General features: G+C 45.4%; 1 protein-coding gene across 1 annotated transcript in view; it reads left to right on the top strand.

Annotated features, from left to right (window-relative positions):
- LOC146672843 (protein NLRC3-like) overlaps nucleotides 1–8,969 on the top strand; it is a 71,570-nt gene extending 62,601 nt beyond the window's left edge. Inside the window, exons 8-10 of the mRNA XM_085389651.1 lie at nucleotides 577–750; nucleotides 7,317–7,363; nucleotides 7,518–8,969. Coding sequence (XP_085245777.1) covers nucleotides 577–750; nucleotides 7,317–7,363; nucleotides 7,518–8,041 — 745 coding nt within the window. The 3' untranslated portion in view covers nucleotides 8,042–8,969. The remainder of the gene's footprint in view (nucleotides 1–576; nucleotides 751–7,316; nucleotides 7,364–7,517) is intronic.
- The last annotated feature ends 9,244 nt before the right edge of the window (nucleotides 8,970–18,213 follow it).

The raw sequence follows: 18,213 nt of genomic DNA, 5'->3' as shown, positions 1-18,213 counted from the left end.
TTCGTCTCAACTCCAAAGAGCCACAGAAGTAAAAGCTCATGATAATAATTGAAACAATCTTTGAAAAAATGACTTACCAAGCATGGCAAACAACTCAAATATGTAGAGAAAAATGTTCTGAAACGGCTTCACTTCAGCTTCGATTGGAGCCTATGGTGCAGGGGGCGGAGTCTGTGAATTTACTCTGTTGGTGTCATAGCCCCTGGCGGAGTTCAGAGTTAAGAGGTCAAGAGTTAATGTTTCCATTGTAACACCTCCAGATTTGACATAGAAACACTCATTTTTAACACTCGATTTTAACTACTATCATTTTACACCTCAGAGTTACATTAAAAGAATGTGACTCTACTTAGAGTAAAATTAACTCTACTTTTGCAAGAAGACTATTAACACCAAAACATTTAACACTTTTGAATTTGCTGTGTAGTTTTACCAAAAGCAGATTTCAGTTGGTAAACAAATGTGTTATCTGTTATGTCACATCATAAATAAAGCTTAACTGAATCAGATTAATGGATGGCACTGTATTTGGAAAAAAAGAAAGAAAGAAGAATGTTTTGTTTTGTGTGTCTGCAGTCTGTCAAGCTGTCTGATCACAGAGGAAGGCTGTACTTCTCTGGCCTCAGCTCTGAGCTCCAACCCCTCCCATCTGAGAGAGCTGGACCTGAGCTACAATCATCCAGGTGACTCAGGAATGAAGCTGCTGTTGGCTGGACTGAAGGATCCAGGCTGGAGACTGGACACTCTCAGGTATGGAGAGAATGTCTGATAGAGGAGGAAGAGCTAGAAACATTTCCTGTGTCCTTCACTCACTTCCTGTTTGTTTAATGCAGAGACATGAACCATCACACACAGGAACAATTTTCGTACACCTGGAAAAATAAATAAATAAAAAGATACTATATATAAAAAAACACCCAGCACGCCCCTGCGGGCGGTTTATCCTTCAAGCTCGGGTCCTCTACCAGAGGCCTGGGAGCTTGAGGGTCCTGCGCAGTATCTTAGCTGTTCCCAGGACTGCGCTCTTCTGGACTGAGATCTCCGATGTTATTCCCGGGATCTGCTGGAGCCACTCGCCTAGCTTGGGAGTCACCGCACCTAGTGCTCCGATTACCACGGGGACCACCGTTACCTTCACCCTCCACATCCTCTCGAGCTCTTCTCTGAGCCCTTGGTATTTCTCCAGCTTCTCGTGTTCCTTCTTCCTGATATTGCTGTCATTCGGAACCGCTACATCGATCACTACGGCCGTTTTCTTCTGTTTGTCTACCACCACTATGTCCGGTTGGTTAGCCACCACCATTTTGTCCGTCTGTATCTGGAAGTCCCACAGGATCTTAGCTCGGTCATTCTCCACCACCCTTGGGGGCATCTCCCGTTTTGACCTCGGGACTTCCAGGTTATACTCTGCACAGATGTTCCTGTACACTATGCCGGCCACTTGGTTATGGCGTTCCATGTATGCCTTGCCTGCTAGCATCTTGCACCCTGCTGTTATGTGCTGGATTGTCTCTGGGGCATCTTTACACAGCCTGCACCTGGGGTCTTGCCTGGTGTGATAGACCCCAGCCTCTATGGATCTTGTACTCAGAGCTTGTTCTTGTGCTGCCATGATTAGTGCCTCTGTGCTGTCTTTCAGTCCAGCTTTGTCCAGCCACTGGTAGGATTTCTGGATATCAGCCACCTCCTCTATCTGCCGGTGGTACATACCGTGCAGGGGCCTGTCCTTCCATGATGGTTCCTCGTCTCCCTCCTCTTTCTTGGGTTTCTGCTGCCTGAGGTATTCACTGAGCACTCGGTCAGTTGGGGCCATCTTCCCAATGTATTCTTGGATGTTCATTGTCTCATCCTGGACTGTGGTGCTGACACTCACCAGTCCCCGGCCCCCTTCCTTCCGCTTAGCGTACAGCCTCAGGGTGCTGGACTTGGGGTGAAACCCTCCATGCATGTTAAGGAGCTTTCTTGTCTTTATGTCAGTGGCTTCTATCTCCTCCTTTGGCCAGCCTATTACCCCAGCAGGGTACCTGATCACGGGCAGGGCGTACGTGTTAATGGCCCGGATCTTGTTCTTACCATTCAGCTGACTCCTCAGGACTTGCCTGACCCAATGCAGGTACTTGGTGGTTGCAGCTTTTCTAGCAGCCTCTTCATGGTTCCCATCCCCAGGTACTTGTAACTGCAATGTCTGCAATGACAGAGTATGCAATGCAATGTTGCCTTCTGGTAATTCAATCCCCTCGGTTCAGTCCCCTCGGTTCTGACTACCTTCCCTCTCTTTGTTACCATCCGACTACACTTCTCCAGTCCAAACGACATTCTAATGTCATTGCTGTATAGCCTGGTAGTGTGGATCAGTGAATCGATGTCTCGTTCACTCTTGGCATACAGCTTGATGTCATCCATGTACAGGAGGTGGTTGACAACTGCTCCGTTCCGTAGTCGGTATCTCACTGAGGGGGTTCAGGCCTATGCAGAACAGCAGTGGGGATAGAGCATCTCCTTGGTAGATCCCACACTTGATGGTGACTTGTGCTATGGGCTTGGAGTTGGCCTCTAGTGTTGTACGCCACATCCCCATTGAGTTCCTGATGAAGGCTCTTAGGGTCCCATTGATCTTGTACAATTCTAGGCATTCCAGTATCCAGCTATGGGGCATTGAGTCATAGGCCTTCTTGCACAGGTTGGTCAGTCTGGTCTTGCAGTCTCGGCTGACTGTTCTGTCTACCAGTAGCTGGTGTTTTGCGCCTCTGGTATTCTTGCCAATTCCTTTCTGTGTCCCGCTCATGTATTGACCCATGTGCCTGTTCATCTTAGCCGATATGATGCCTGACAGGAGCTTCCATGCGGTACTGAGGCAGGTTATTGGTCGGTAGTTGGAGGGGACTGGTCCCTTCTTAGGGTTCTTGGGGATCAGGACCGTCCGACCTTCGGTTAGCCATTCCGGGTGTCTCTCGTTAACTAGCAGCTGGCTCATTTGTGCTGCCAGACGCTCGTGGAGTGCAGTCAGCTTCTTTAGCCAGTAGGCGTGAACCATGTCGGGCCCTGGTGCTGTCCAACTCTTCATACTGGAGACCCTTTCTTGGATATCTGCCACTGTGATGGTTACTGGACCCTGTTCAGGGAGCCTTGGTGGTGCTGTTCTCTTATTATTATTGTTCCCTTGCCACTGAGAGTACACCTTTGCTGGTTCTGTGGAGAACAGCTGGTTTATTCTCCTGCCTTCTGTGAGTCTTTGCTTGTCGCACCTTTCTGCAACTCCGTTAGTTGGCTAACCTCCCTCCGAGCTACTTTGATCTTGCCCTCTAGCCTCCTTCTCCCTTGTGGCTGTTCAACTTGTAGCCAAGCATCTCACTGATCACTGCTGTATTGTAGATCAGCTTGTTAGTGTCGGTAATCGTGGTTGTAGGTATTGTCCGTAGTGCTGCATTAACATCATCTAGCAGACCTTCTGAGGGTACTGCACGTAATCTTGGTAACCGGCTACGGGGGATCCAGGTTTCAAGCTTGGCCATGATCCTATTTTTCAGGTCAGTTCCTCTCGCACTCAACGATCCTTCTCCTATCGCACTTGGGGCTATGTACCCAATCTCGGGTGGGGGTGATGATATCTCCCCCCTGACCTGGCTTCTTGACTCCTCCTTGCCGTAGCATTTGTGTTGTACCTCGTCAATCTCTAGCTGTGAGAGCAGTCCCTTCTTTCGAATGTTGGGACACTGAGCTACTAGTTGTTTCACCGTCATTGTGGATGTTGGGTATCGAAGAATCCCCCTTCCGCCAGGGTTACTTGCGTAGTAGCATTCCAACAACGCCCTGTTTTCGTCTCTTGCCCACCGATGCCTTCTTGTTCGAGTAGCCCACTTTTCGTCAGGGTGCCCTGGTTCCTCAACACCTGACGCGGACCTTGTTGATCCCGGCGACGTCCGGCATGCCTTCATATTTATCTGTCTCGCTCATGTCTGCGGTAGGCTTGCTTAGCATAGGGGGTCTAGCCTTAGGACCCTTACTGGATACAGACGCCCCAGGCAGGAATTGAACTTACGATCCTCTGTTCCAAAGGCGTGTAGTCTAACCACTACGCTATCCAGCTGCTTTTGGAGGCACTGCTGGGATAAAGAGTATAACATTACATATATATATATATATATATATAGGGGTGCAACAATACACAAAATTCACGGTTTGATACAAAAAATGTTCATGCCTTTTTAATTTGTCGTTTATTAAAATTATAAATATATATTTTAACTCAAAAGTACAGTTTTTAAATTTAATGTTGCTGAAACAACAAAATAATAAAATAAAATAAATCTACAGTGGGGCAAAAAAGTATTTAGTCAGCCACCGATTGTGCAAGTTCCCCCACCTAAAATGATGACAGAGGTCAGTAATTTGCACCAGAGGTACACTTCAACTGTGAGAGACAGAATGTGAAAAAAAAATCCATGAATCCACATGGTAGGATTTGTAAAGAATTTATTCGTAAATTAGGGTGGAAAATAAGTATTTGGTCAATAACAAAAATACAACTCAATACTTTGTAACATAAGCTTTGTTGGCAATAACAGAGGTCCAACGTTTACTATAGGTCTTTACCAGGTTTGCACACACAGTAGCTGGTATTTTGGCCCATTCCTCCATGCAGATCTTCTCGAGAGCAGTGATGTTTTGGGGCTGTCGCCGAGCAACACGGACTTTCAACTCCCGCCACAGATTTTCTATGGGGTTGAGGTCTGGAGACTGGCTAGGCCACTCCAGGACTTTCAAATGCTTCTTCCTTTGTTGCCCGGGCGGTGTGTTTTGGATCATTGTCATTTTGGAAGACCCAGCCTCGTTTCATCTTCAAAGTTCTCACTGATGGAAGGAGGTTTTGGCTCAAAATCTCACGATACATGGCCCCATTCATTCTGTCCTTAACACGGATCAGTCGTCCTGTCCCCTTGGCAGAAAAACAGCCCCATAGCATGATGTTTCCACCCCCATGCTTCACAGTAGGTATGGTGTTCTTGGGATGCAACTCAGTATTCTTCTTCCTCCAAACACGACGAGTTGAGTTTATACCAAAAAGTTCTACTTTGGTTTCATCTGACCACATGACATTCTCCCAATCCTCTGCTGTATCATCCATGTGCTCTCTGGCAAACTTCAGACGGGCCTGGACATGCACTGGCTTCAGCAGCGGAATACGTCTGGCACTGCGGGATTTGATTCCCTGCCGTTGTAGTGTGTTACTGATGGTGACCTTTGTTACTTTGGTCCCAGCTCTCTGCAGGTCATTCACCAGGTCCCCCCGTGTGGTTCTGGGATCTTTGCTCACCGTTCTCATGATCATTTTGACCCCACGGGATGAGATCTTGCGTGGAGCCCCAGATCGAGGGAGATTATCAGTGGTGTTGTATGTCTTCCATTTTCTGATGATTGCTCCCACAGTTGATTTTTTCACACCCAGCTGCTTGCCTATTGTAGATTCACTCTTCCCAGTCTGGTGCAGGTCTACAATACTTTTCCTGGTGTCCTTCGAAAGCTCTCTGGTCTTGGCCATGGCGGAGTTTGGAGTCTGACTGTTTGAGGCTGTGGACAGGTGTCTTTTATACAGATGATGAGTTCAAACAGGTGCCATTCATACAGGTAACGAGTGGGGGACAGAAAAGCTTCTTACAGAAGACGTTACAGGTCTGTGAGAGCCAGAGATTTTCCTTGTTTGAGGTGACCAAATACTTATTTTCCACCCTAATTTACGAATAAATTCTTTACAAATCCTACTATGTGAATTCATGGATTTTTTTTTCACATTCTGTCTCTCACAGTTGAAGTGTACCTCTGGTGCAAATTACTGACCTCTGTCATCATTTTAAGCGGGGGAACTTGCACAATCGGTGGCTGACTAAATACTTTTTTGCCCCACTGTATCTGATGGAGAAATCACTCATCTTTGGAAAAGACAGTTTATTACAGAGAAATGGCTCTTTCCAAAATAAAAGCTATACTATACGCTTCTTCTGGGCTATATTCTCAGCAGCATATTAAACATATCAGGTCACATAAGAAGAATCATGTGCTAACGGCTGTCTAAATGACTCGGGTAAAGTTTGTAGCATGAGTGCTTGTTGTTTTTGTCTGCTTCCACTTGTCTTTGCAGTAGGATGATGTCGGCGTAAATGTGCAGTCATATTCGTTGTGTTCCCACTAGTGCTGTCAGCGTTAATCTCGTTAAAATGACGTTATCGCCACAACGGGGCAAATCTCCGTTAACGAGTTACCACGGATCGCCCCGTGCATGGGGCTGGACAGCCAACACGTTAACAAGCTAACTGCGCTAACACACTAGTTCCCACCAACGTGGCACATCAGACATACTGTTTTACTTTTGTCCACTAAGCGCTTACCATGAGGGTCATACTTCACATGAAGACCAAGATAGTTCCAAACGGCAGATCAGAATTAGGGTGGGGAAAGTTCAATTTGCCATGTTGCAAGGAGTTTAACTTCTGTCTCGCTAGCTTGCGCTGCGCTCAACAGTGTACCCAAGGCAGATAGGTCGAACGCAGATCCACTGAGCTCTCGACACAGACAGCGTCGTCAGAAGAAAGGTTGATAAAATAATTTTGTTTAAACAATTATTGCACACTTTCTGTAAATCCAATAAACTTCACTTCTCAAATATCACTGTGTGTCTCCTATATGATATATTTAACTGACATTTTTTATTGTAACAACCTGCGATTTATACAGGAAAATAATGACTATTAACAAGGTTGCCCAAACTTTTGCATCCCACTGTAATATACCATATTCTGACTGAGGGATTCCTGAAAATTAAAACGTACAGCTCTACTATCACTTTTGATCTAAATGAAGACAGGAAACTAAACACCAGTGACGTTTGTAGGGTTACTGAAGTTGCACTAGCTGGTATATAATGATGTGCTACACTGTGGCTAGCTACACATGATTAGCACAGTGAAGCTGGAGGATGAACGCTAACTTTTTTCCACTCGAAAAAATTTAACATGAGGGTTCCCGATGGTAAGCGTCAAATGCAATCGCATGGCTGGATGCTGTAAACGGAACAAACTTCAGTCAGGAGAACAACTGAAACTCATTGATAACCATCACTCCTACATTCAATACAGTACTGACAGATCCAGGATCAGTCCAAATCATCAGCAGTTTGGTCCACAAATTGATTGAAGTGTATTTGTGAAAATGTTGGACTGTTCCTTTATCAGTGTCTAACAGTATGTGTATGAGAGCCATGTAATGTCCATGTGTGCATGCTGATGGAGACTGTGCTGGTCTGACCCCCCTCCTCCTTTCAGGGTGCAGCCTGCTGGAGTCCGATGGTTGACATCAGGTCTGAGGAAGTGTAAGTGTGTTTTTAATGGGATTCATGAAAACAAAGCAGCACACATTCAACCATCTTTATCATTCTGATGTCAGGAGTCATCATCAAAGTGTCAATCAATGAACAGATGATGGATCAATAACTGCAGCTGGATTGTGTTTGTTCTCTCCATCAGATTCCTGTCAACTCACAATCGACACAAACACAGTGAACACAAAGCTCCAACTGTCTGACAACAACAGGAAGGTGACACGTGTGGAGGAGGTTCAGTCATATCCTGATCATCCAGACAGATTTGATGTTCATCCTCAGCTGCTGTGTAGAAATGGTCTGACTGGTCGCTGTTACTGGGAGGTCGAGTGGAGAGGAAGAGGTTATATATCAGTGAGTTACAGAAGAATCAGAAAGAAAGGAGGCAGTGATGACTGTGTGTTTGGATGGAATGATCAGTCCTGGAGTCTGAGGTGCTCTGATGATGGTCCTCATTCTGTCTGGCACAATAGTACAAAAATATCCATCTCCTCCTCCTCTGTCTCTAACAGAGTAGCAGTGTATGTGGACTGTCCTGGTGGCACTCTGTCCTTCTACAGAGTCTCCTCTGACACTCTGATCCACCTCCACACCTTCAACACCACATTCACTCAAACTCTTTATCCTGGGTTTAGACTCTCTCCTGATTCCTCAGTGTCCCTGTGCTGAGTGGAGTGTAAAGAGTGTCTCCTGTTAGAGAAACACTTTGACTGTTGAACAGATAGTTCAGTCTGTACATGTCTGTCTCTTTCACTCACAAACACGTTTTCAGATTCGTGGATTCAATCAGTTGATGTTTGAAACTCTTCTAAATGATCTCTTGTAAACTTCTTCCTCTTCAGTCCTTTAAAGATGGAAGCTCCCATTATTCCAGGATCCACATGTTGTTTTCTGTCTTTTTCCACTCAAAGCTTCACAGTGAATTTCAGTATGTTGTGTTTCTCTGAAGCTCAGTTCACAACCAGCTCCTCTGCTTCTTCAATGAGTCTGAGCTCATTAAAATGAATCCAAATGTTTGATTTCTCTTTCTTAATGGGATCTTTCCAAACTCTCCACATGCTCCTACTGTTTCACTCATTGCTGGAAGCTGATCATTTGAAAATGTTTCAGCCATAAAAGCTGAAAATGTTGGCTCAATAGTTCTGAATGCAGTTCTAAGCAGAATATGATTGTATTGAGGGATCATAATGCATGTGGCTGATCTAATAAACAGCAAAGGCTTTAATCCTCATTTAAAACTAGTCTTGTTTTTCACAGAGACATTTTCAGCAGTAATATTTTGCATTATGTTGGTAACAGCTGTGTTTGAATGTACTTAGAAATGTGTAAACATTCCTATATAGCATTGTATATGCTTTTTTTAATCGTAGTTTTTCTATGGCTATTTTTTTTCCATGCTGTTATGTTGGCAGTAAACCTCTGACAGTCTGTCCTGATATGAGTTGTGGTGAAGTGACTAAAATATGGTTATAGTGTGTTGACAATGTAACAGCACCATTGGTGTGGTGTGAAAGTCCAGCTTCATCCTTTATGTTGGACAGTAAGATCTTGTATACAGAAACACCAATAAAGAATCAATCAGAAATAATTGTTGTTCAGACATTAGTTCCTGATGCTTGGAGAAACGCCATCTTTATCAGAGCTCTGATAGGCCTCGAGTTCACTTTCACGCTAATCAAGCTCTTTGTTTCAATTCAATGATTCTTATTTAAAAACTTCTGGCAGCTAAACCTCCTGCTTCGTTTTCTGTTACGCCAACTCGACTGTGCAACAAGCGTTTTCATAGATTTGTTTTAACAGCTGATTTTTGGTTAAGTCGAGCTGTTTTTTTGTTTTTTTGTTTTTTTGTTTTTTTTTCGTCCCGTTTGGATCTATAGCCATCAGAATTGTTGTCTTAAGGCCAAGAAAGATGCCAAGCGGATATTTTTTACCAAGTGGATCATCATGGCCTTGCCATATTGGTCCATTTGATTGACCTTTATTATTATTTATTTTAATTTATTTTATTTTCAGTTGGTACAAACGGGACAGACATGACTGTGGGATAGGACAGGGAGAAAGAATGAAAGAAAGAGAGGGAGAGAAAGAAAACCAAAGGGGAGAAGAGAGAAAAAAAAACAAACAAGCAAAAAAACAAAACACCTGGGTCACCTGTATGGAGAAAAAAAACAGCAGAGAAAGCAAACAACAAAGAGCAACATAATAAGAAAAAAAAGCACCATCACAATAAACTAGCTAGCAGTAGATATCAGTAGTTACTAAATAATAAACGATATTGTGCAGCACGCAAGATAGACAGCGCACAATGTGCTTTGAGGCAGCAGCCAAGAAAGCTGTAGTCCGTGTCTGTGAATACCCATGTGTACACCTGTGTGCATACCTGTGTGGATCAGCATTGCATTCCAAAGGTTTCTCCATGTAATGATCTGCTAGGGAGTGTGGGGAGCCACAGCCCTGTCCTCTATGGTATGAAGGAGGTATGGAGGAGATCAAAACTCCAGACATCCAGAGGCCCCCAGAACACAAGAGACCAAGGAAGACCCACAGAGGGGCAGCCGCGCCACTGTTCCAGTAAGAGCTGAGGAGAGTCCCAGATGAGGGCTCATTTAGCAGCCGCGGAGCAGAAGCCAGGGGGAGTTGCAGTGACGCGCCCGTGAGCTCCGCCGGCAGCCAGCTGTGCCTGAGTGACCGAGCCCCAGGCCGAGAGGCCGGGGGCACCCCACCTCCGAAGTGGCCCGAGCGAGCCCCAATAAGCGGCCGCCAAGGAGTGAGCCGGTGTGTACTCGGACGCCCACCCCCAGATACAAAGAACCACCAACGCACCGACACCTGAGGGAGTCCGCCACCGGCAGGGGAAGTGGTGGTGGGGGGAGATAGGCCTCCAAACCTTGGAGGGCCCGAGATGTCCCCAGAGAGGTGGTGTCTGATACCCAACCTGACATATAGACACAGACATACAGGCACACACAGACACAAACATCCATTCCCACCCTCATGCTCTCATATGCACTTACTCCACACTCAACCGACGTGGAGACAGACATAAAGAGATGCTGTATACACGATCACACTCCCCAAGCGTACTCTACGAACTTAAAATTGAGAGGTGGGCAACGACGCCAGGGGTGAGGTGTACACCCTGATGGTAACTTGGACTTGGACTGTATTAGGGCTGCCACGATTTGTCGACTAGTCACGATTACGTCGACTATTAAATCGTCGACGACTGATTTAATAGTCGACACGTCGTTTGAAGCTTTGTAAGATCCCAAAAGACGCAGGAATAAGTAGCAGGATTTAAGAGTGTAATAACGGACTGAAACAGAAGATGGCAGCACTGCATGTACAAGGATGCCAGCTGCCGTTAAACCCCGAAGAAGAAGAAGCTGTGTCCCAGAATTCATAGCGCGGCCCAGCTTAGTTTCCAACAATGGCGGTAGCTAGTTAGTTTTAATATTACTCTTATTATTCTTTCTGGGTCACAAAATAAACGTTTAACATATTTTCAGGCGAGAATGTAGCTGTGTAAACCTCAAATATCGGCTCAGTTTATCAGGACACCACATATTTTCAAAAGCGCTCCGACGTTTTCGGAGACGTCTGTTACACACTAGCTGATAGCTAGCCGGGGGCTAGGTCACTAGTGCCGTGAGAACACCGGACTCCCGGCAAATTGTTTTCAAACCCACCGCAGTCTTTCGCTACTCAGGTTAAACATGATATATGAGTCACTTAGATAACTTAAAAATGTTGTTGTTTGGCTTTTTTTTTTTAGTATTTTATTTGTTCCTGAGTAAATCGGTTTGTCTGAGATTAAAGTTATAGTTTTTACACAGCTGAATAAACGTCAAGCAGACAACTGATTATCAGAAGTGTGAGATGCTCGAGAATTTACTCCGGTGTCCTGTTATATTTTAGATAGCAAGGAGTTTATTAAACTTCACCGAAACAATCTGCAAATTTCATTAAAATTGAATAAACTATCATCTTGTCTTTATTTTTAGTTAGCACCTTAAAAGCTTAAAGCTGTAAGCTAATGATAGTTATATAAGAGCAGATGCTGCTGGTGCAATAAGCTGTAGTTTTACGTCCAGTGGATGATGATCTGATTAGTCGACTAATCGCATAAATAATCGGTGACTAGTCGACTATCAAAATAATCGTTTGTGGCAGCCCTAGACTGTATCGTGCCCACCCCCAAGATCCTATATGTATGTGTAATGAGGGTGTGAGTAATGTGAATGTCTAAGTTGTGGGATAAAATTGAGGCAGAGGCAGCCAGAAGGGGACAGAGGGGGGGGTAGCCTCCTCTGCACCCTGGTGACATACCCCTACTCCAAGGCCCTGCATGTGTGGGTGGTTGCGGTGGAGCGGGAAGAGGGAGGCAGCTGGAGATGGGGAGGGAAGGAAGGGAGGGGCAGGTGACCCCTCCCTGGGGCCAGCTCCTCCACTGACCCCAGAAGGCACTCCCATACTCCGCGACCCGCCAGGGAAAGGGGGCCCAGGCCCATCCAGACCGGGGCCCAGACCGGGGCCCAGCACAGCAGCGCTCCCCGGCCCCACAGAGCCCGGGACGGTCCACCCAACCCCACCACAGAGAAAACTGCACCCACCCCACCATCCACTCATCTTCCAGACTACATGAGACAATAGACGCCCACCTTAAGTCGAGCTGTTAAAAGTGCTGTGTCTGTTCCCTTACATTTTCTCTGTTTGTGTCAAAAAATGAATGGACCATAAGTGGTACTCCATAAGGGAGCACACTTATTCCTCCTCCAGAAGCAGTTTATTGAAGCTTGGCAAATGATATTATGTATGGAAGAATTTCTTTTTTGTATTATTCACATTTTATTGTATAATGCCTTGGTGCCACTGGATTTTTGCATGTCTCAATGTCTCTCACACTCATACTGTTAACAGATAGTATCTCAGGAAGTTGGAGGGAGGCATTCACACACAAAGGACCCAGAGTGTGTGTGGGGGGGAGGGAGTCTTTTGTCTTTTCTCCACTGTAAGAGATGTGAAACTTTAGAATAGAATTAGAATAGAATTCAACTTTATTGTCATTGCACATGCACAGGTACATTACATTGCTACACAGTTTAGAAAATCATTTTGTTTATTGTTGTTAGGTGATAGTCTGCAGGACCCAGGAATACCTGCATATCTACCAGCTTGCAGTGTAGTTCCTGCACTCCACAGCCTCTTCTGTTCCATGCAAGCGGATTTTCTCCAGGGCAGAAGAAACTATTTCTAAGAAAAGAAACAGACTCAGCCAGCACACAGTAACACTAATCCTCTTTTTAAATGTAAATAACAAAAGGGCTACCTGACATAGATCATGTTTTTACTTTGCAAGTTCTTGATTAGGGGTGGGTTTTGATTATCGCCTTTCTGATTACAATCCATACTAAATTGAATAAAGTGATATTGATTCATTACAATCCTGTGTCGATTTGTAAATTAACGTTATTATGCCTGAAACGCCAGCATCTCAGGTTAAACCTCACAACATGTCGTCAAACACCATGCAGCTAAAACAGTAACTGGGAGCAGGTTTACGGATTCTGCATACAAACGTAAACGCAGAGCGTGGACCCGACGCGTCAGAATCAGATTTTGGTGTGTCGTCGGGTCCGCGCTGTGTTTGCCTCTTTTTTCTTCGCTGGCTTCTGCAGCTGCAGGTTTCATAACTCTCTGTTTACATCTCTAATTAAGTCTCACATGTGTCAGCTTTCTTTTAATAGATACGAAATTATGGATATATACCGATACATGACCAGAATTGTAATATTTCTGACTGAGGCAAAACTTTCCAGATTCCAATCAAATTGAATCGGATCCTGTATCGAATCAAAATGATTCTACAAATCAGTAACGATGCAGCCGTACTCAGCCCCCTAAGCATTTTCCCTTTCCAGTTCACAATCAATCCCACCCCTAGGTCAAAAATATGTATAGGACAATTGGCCTCATCTAATATTTTGTATGAATCTGTCCAACTGTCCAGTGATTAAACGACAAGTAGATGGAGGCAGGACTCCACAGCAGGGGCATACTCCATAATGTGCTGTGCATTCTCATATGTATATTATATATATTGCTCACTTATTGTATTTACCAACATCAAGGAGTTATGAGCAAAGAAAGGCCACACCATAGTGCATGTTTAAATAGGGAAAGTTTATTGATCAAAATGTATTACGCAAATACGCATTACATTTTTTCAGCCCCCCCAATCGAGAAACAAAACCAATTACATGTTCAAAGCAACGGAACGGTGGCCCAATATCGGAGAGAACTCCACTCTTGAGTGAGCAGTGATAATTGAGCAGTCCGTTTTATTTTGCAGATTCAAGCTGCTCTTCAAAATATTCGCCACCAGATGTCACCGGAGAGGACTGTGTTGAAAAGCTTCGAGTAATGAACCGTTTTTCAATACAAGCTTCAGTGCTTCGGAAAGCTTCATTTGGCCATCACTACTGAACGCAAACATGACATAACTGGAAAAAAACTCAAAATAAACTTACACCGGTGGACAGGCAAAACACACAGCAAAATAAACGGTAGATCGCGACACAGACACAGAGAAACACTGGGCTTAAATACACAGAGGGAGCAATCAGGGAATGGGTAACAGGAGGGAAACACAGCTGGGACAAATCAGAACTGACGAGACCAAAGAAGCGTAAACTGAACACACTGAGATAAGACACAGACCTTCAAAGTAAAACAGGAAACGCATAACACAGACTGAACAAAGACACAGGCTCTTATGAGGGAACAGAGACGTGGGAACAGGGCAGACACAAACACTGACTGAACACGGGGATATAGGAACTTAAGATACATATATACGCAAACTAGACAAGGGGATGCAGGTGATAGGGGAGACAGAGCAACTAAAGAAGACAGAGACATAAGCCATAAGACAGAACTCAAAGAAACCAAAAACTAGAAAGTATAAATAATATAATAAACTCAAAAACCCTGGGTCAACGACCCAGGCATCCTAACAGGTTCAGCATTTTAGTTGTTTTCACAGGCGTGCTCTATATCTCAACAATGGCTCATAATAAGACGACAGTCTTTCACACAGGTCAAGTGCCTCTATGCACTTCATTAGTTTAAATATTTACCTATATCACTTCACCTCACATGTCATTGTACTGAATATGAGCAACCACAAGCTTAATGTAGATTACTTTTAACAACTATCCACCTCAATTACGTCTATGGTCTGGCACACAGGCTGTTGTTGATCAGGGCAAGCTAAAGAGTTAACATTTTGTGTCAGCAAGGGGGTGGGGGAAAGCCCCTCACCAGAGCACATCTTAAGTGCTGCTGATGTGGCAGGCCTTCTCCACACGCTCTTCAAGGCTGGTGTGTTTTCTGAAAACTTCTAACATTTGAATCTCTTCCATTTATAAGCCTGCGATTAACCGCACGGCTCAGGTCCGCGTGAAACCCGCGCGACCGCGCTCGCGTGCACCCGCGCAGCTGTGGAGCCTTCCCTCTCTCTCTTTTTTACATAAATACTTTGTGCTGCCAGGAGCAAAGTCCAGCACAAACGTCTGTCTCCCTCCAACTCACTCTTGGTTGCTTAGAAACCCATGATAACAACAACAGTCGGTGTCACAGACCACATGTTCTGCTCCGCACACACTCACACACAACAACAACAACAACAACGACGAAAATGACAACAACACAAAATAGGCCTACTGTCCAGCACAAACTGGACCCCGCGGAACCTCTCAACTCCCCACAAAGCGGCGGAGAACTCACCTCTCGCTGCAGAAAGTAGCGAGGAACCTCTTACCCCACAAAGCGGTAAGGAACCTTTTGCTCCACAAAGTAGCAAGGAACCTCTCGCTGCACACAGTAGCGAGGAACCCGGGTATCGCTGCACAAAGTAGCGAACTTCTCAACGCCTCACAAAATGGCGGAGACTGCACAACGACACGGTTATAGAGTCGGCCTCTTTAAACTTACTCGGCGTTGCTTAGCGTGTAATATCAGCCTCGAATCCCGCCGATCGTCATTCATCGAGGAGAAAAGACAGACAGCGAATCCACAGGAACTTCCTGGCTGACGTCAGTCTTGCAACGTGTCTCTCCTCAAATCAAATCAAATCAAATCAAATCACTTTTATTGTCACATCACATGTGCAGGCACACTGGCACAGCACATGCGAGTGAAATTCTTGTGTGCGAGCCCCACAAGCAACAGAGATGTGCAAACACAACAACACAAACGAGCAAAATACAAGAATGGCTACATCTGAAACTAATAAATATATGTACAATATATAATAGTGTATGCATTTCTGGATGTGTATACTAGATATTATCCTACGTGTGTGTGTGTGTGTGTGTGTGTGTGTGTGTGTGTGTGTATACACATTTTTACAAATTAAATAGTAAAAAAAAATAAAATAAAATAATAATAATAATAATAATAATAATAATAATAATAATAATAATAAATAAAATATATAAAAATATACAGAGTTGAATATGTGCAAAACAAGTGGCATTTATATACAGTGTGTGGAGTGCATAGTGTTGAAGTTCCCGTAGTGAAGCTGAGGTGTCTATGAAGTGTTCAGCAGTCTGATGGCCTGATGGAAAAAGCTGTCTCTCAGTCTGCTGGTACGGGACCGGATGCTGCAGAACCTCCTTCCTGATGGAAGTAGTCTGAACAGTTTATGGCTGGGGTGACTGGAGTCCTTGATGATCCTCCCCGCTTTCCTCAGGCAGCGCTTCCTGTAGATGTCTTGGAGGGAGGGAAGCTCACCTCCAATTATCCGTTCAGAGCACCGCACTACTCGCTGGAGAGCTTTGCAGTTGTAGGCGGTGCTGTTGCCAAACCAGGTGGCGATGCATCCAGTGAGGATGCTCTCAATGGCACAGTGATAGAAGGTCCTGAGGATGCGGGGGCTCATGCCGAATCTTTTCAGTCTCCTGAGAAAGAAGAGGCACTGCTGCGCCTTCTTCACTGTTTTGTTTGTGTGTACTGACCACGTAAGATCCTCAGCCAGATGTACTCCAAGGAACCGGAAGCTGCTCACTCTCTCCACAGCAGCGCCGTTGATGGTGATGGGGGTGTGTACTTCTCCGCACCTCCGGAAGTCCACTATCAACTCCTTTGTTTTTGCGACGTTGAGGGTGAGATGGTTGTCTTGACACCAGTGGGTCAGGGTGCTGACCTCCTCCCTGTAAGCCGTCTCATCACCGTTGGTGATAAGACCCACCACTGTAGTGTCGTCCGCAAACTTCACAATGATGTTGGAGCTGTTAGTGGCTGTGCAGTCGTAGGTGTAGAGTGAGTACAGGAGAGGGCTCAGTACACACCCCTGTGGAGCACCAGTGTTCAGTGTGATGGGGGATGAGGTGATGCTGCCCTGTCTGACCACTTGGCGTCTGTCAGACAGGAAGCTAAGGATCCAGCTGCAGAGGGAGCTGCTCAGTCCTAGATCCTGCAGTTTCCTGTCCAGCTTCGAGGGAACGATGGTATTGAATGCTGAGCTGTAATCTACAAACAGCATTCTCACATACGTGTCTCTCTTCTCCAGGTGTGACAGGGCAGTATGTAGTGTCAGGGCTATGGCATCATCAGTGGACCTGTTGTGGCGGTATGCGAACTGTAGAGGGTCCAGTGAGTCGGGTAGTGCAGAGCGGATGAAGTCCCTGACCAGCGTCTCGAAGCATTTGCTCACGATGGGGGTCAGGGCTACAGGTCGCCAGTCGTTCAATGAGGAGATGGTGGAGGATTTGGGTACAGGGACGATGGTGGCCATTTTGAAGCAGGCTGGGACTACAGACAGAGAGAGGGAAAGGTTGAAGATGTGTGTGAACACTCCAGCCAGCTGAGCCGCGCATGACTTGAGGACGCGGCCGGGAATCCCGTCCGGACCAGTAGCTTTGCGCGCGTTCACCTTCCTGAAGCACCTCCGCACATCCTCCTCAGACACAGTGTGCGCACTGACGTCATCCGCGGTGCGCACACTGTCCGGTCTCATGGTGTTCGCTGTGTCGAATCTAGCGTAGAATACGTTTAGATCCTCACACAGAGAGGCCGTGGTCTGCGGTGTGCTGGTTTTCCCTCTAAAGTCTGTGATCGTGTTTAGTCCCTGCCACATACTCCGAGGTTTGTCAAACTGTTGCTCCACCCTGTCCCTGTACTCACGTTTGGCTGCTTTGATCGTCTTCCGGAGTTGGTAATGTGCGTGTTTGTAGTCCGATGTGTTCGCGGAGGCAAAGTGAATGCGATTCCAGGGCTCCGGCATCGAAGGACCAATTAATGATAGGTTTTGTTGAAATCTCCAAATTCTTTGAATCTTTGGGCTGAAGGAAGGACAATACTCGGTGTATAAATGCTCAATCAACAATCATTTATTTCCATACAATTCAACACTTATGAGCATTTGAACCATCATGATGGGGAGACATGCATGAAGAGGGTCACAGCAAGTCTCAAAATGGTGACGGGTTACTCAGCTTCTTATACCCTCTAGTGGCCCCCACCCAGTCGTAAAAGCCTAAACATTCACATTCTTTCTCTCACGGCGCCTAAGTTATGACCTCAGCTCCCTGTCTTTCTGCTCTTCTCAAAAGGAATGTGGTCTGTTTCTTCCATTATCTGGACAAGGTCCTCCGCACACAACATTCTCTTCATGATTCAGCAGTATGAAATGTCAAGAAACAGTGTAATACATTCAACAGTGTCAAACCAATAGATCGAATGATTTTCACACTCTTTTAAGTCAGAAGTATAATGCAAACTAAGACTACATACTAATCACACACTCTATGTTAAAGGGTATAATATGATCTACA

The sequence above is a fragment of the Rhamphochromis longiceps genome, linkage group LG3 (assembly GCF_057381845.1).
Source record: "Rhamphochromis longiceps isolate RC_006_pf linkage group LG3, R_longiceps_female_GT1.1, whole genome shotgun sequence".
Lineage (NCBI taxonomy): Eukaryota > Metazoa > Chordata > Actinopteri > Cichliformes > Cichlidae > Rhamphochromis > Rhamphochromis longiceps.
This window is presented reverse-complemented; position numbering and strand designations above follow the sequence as displayed.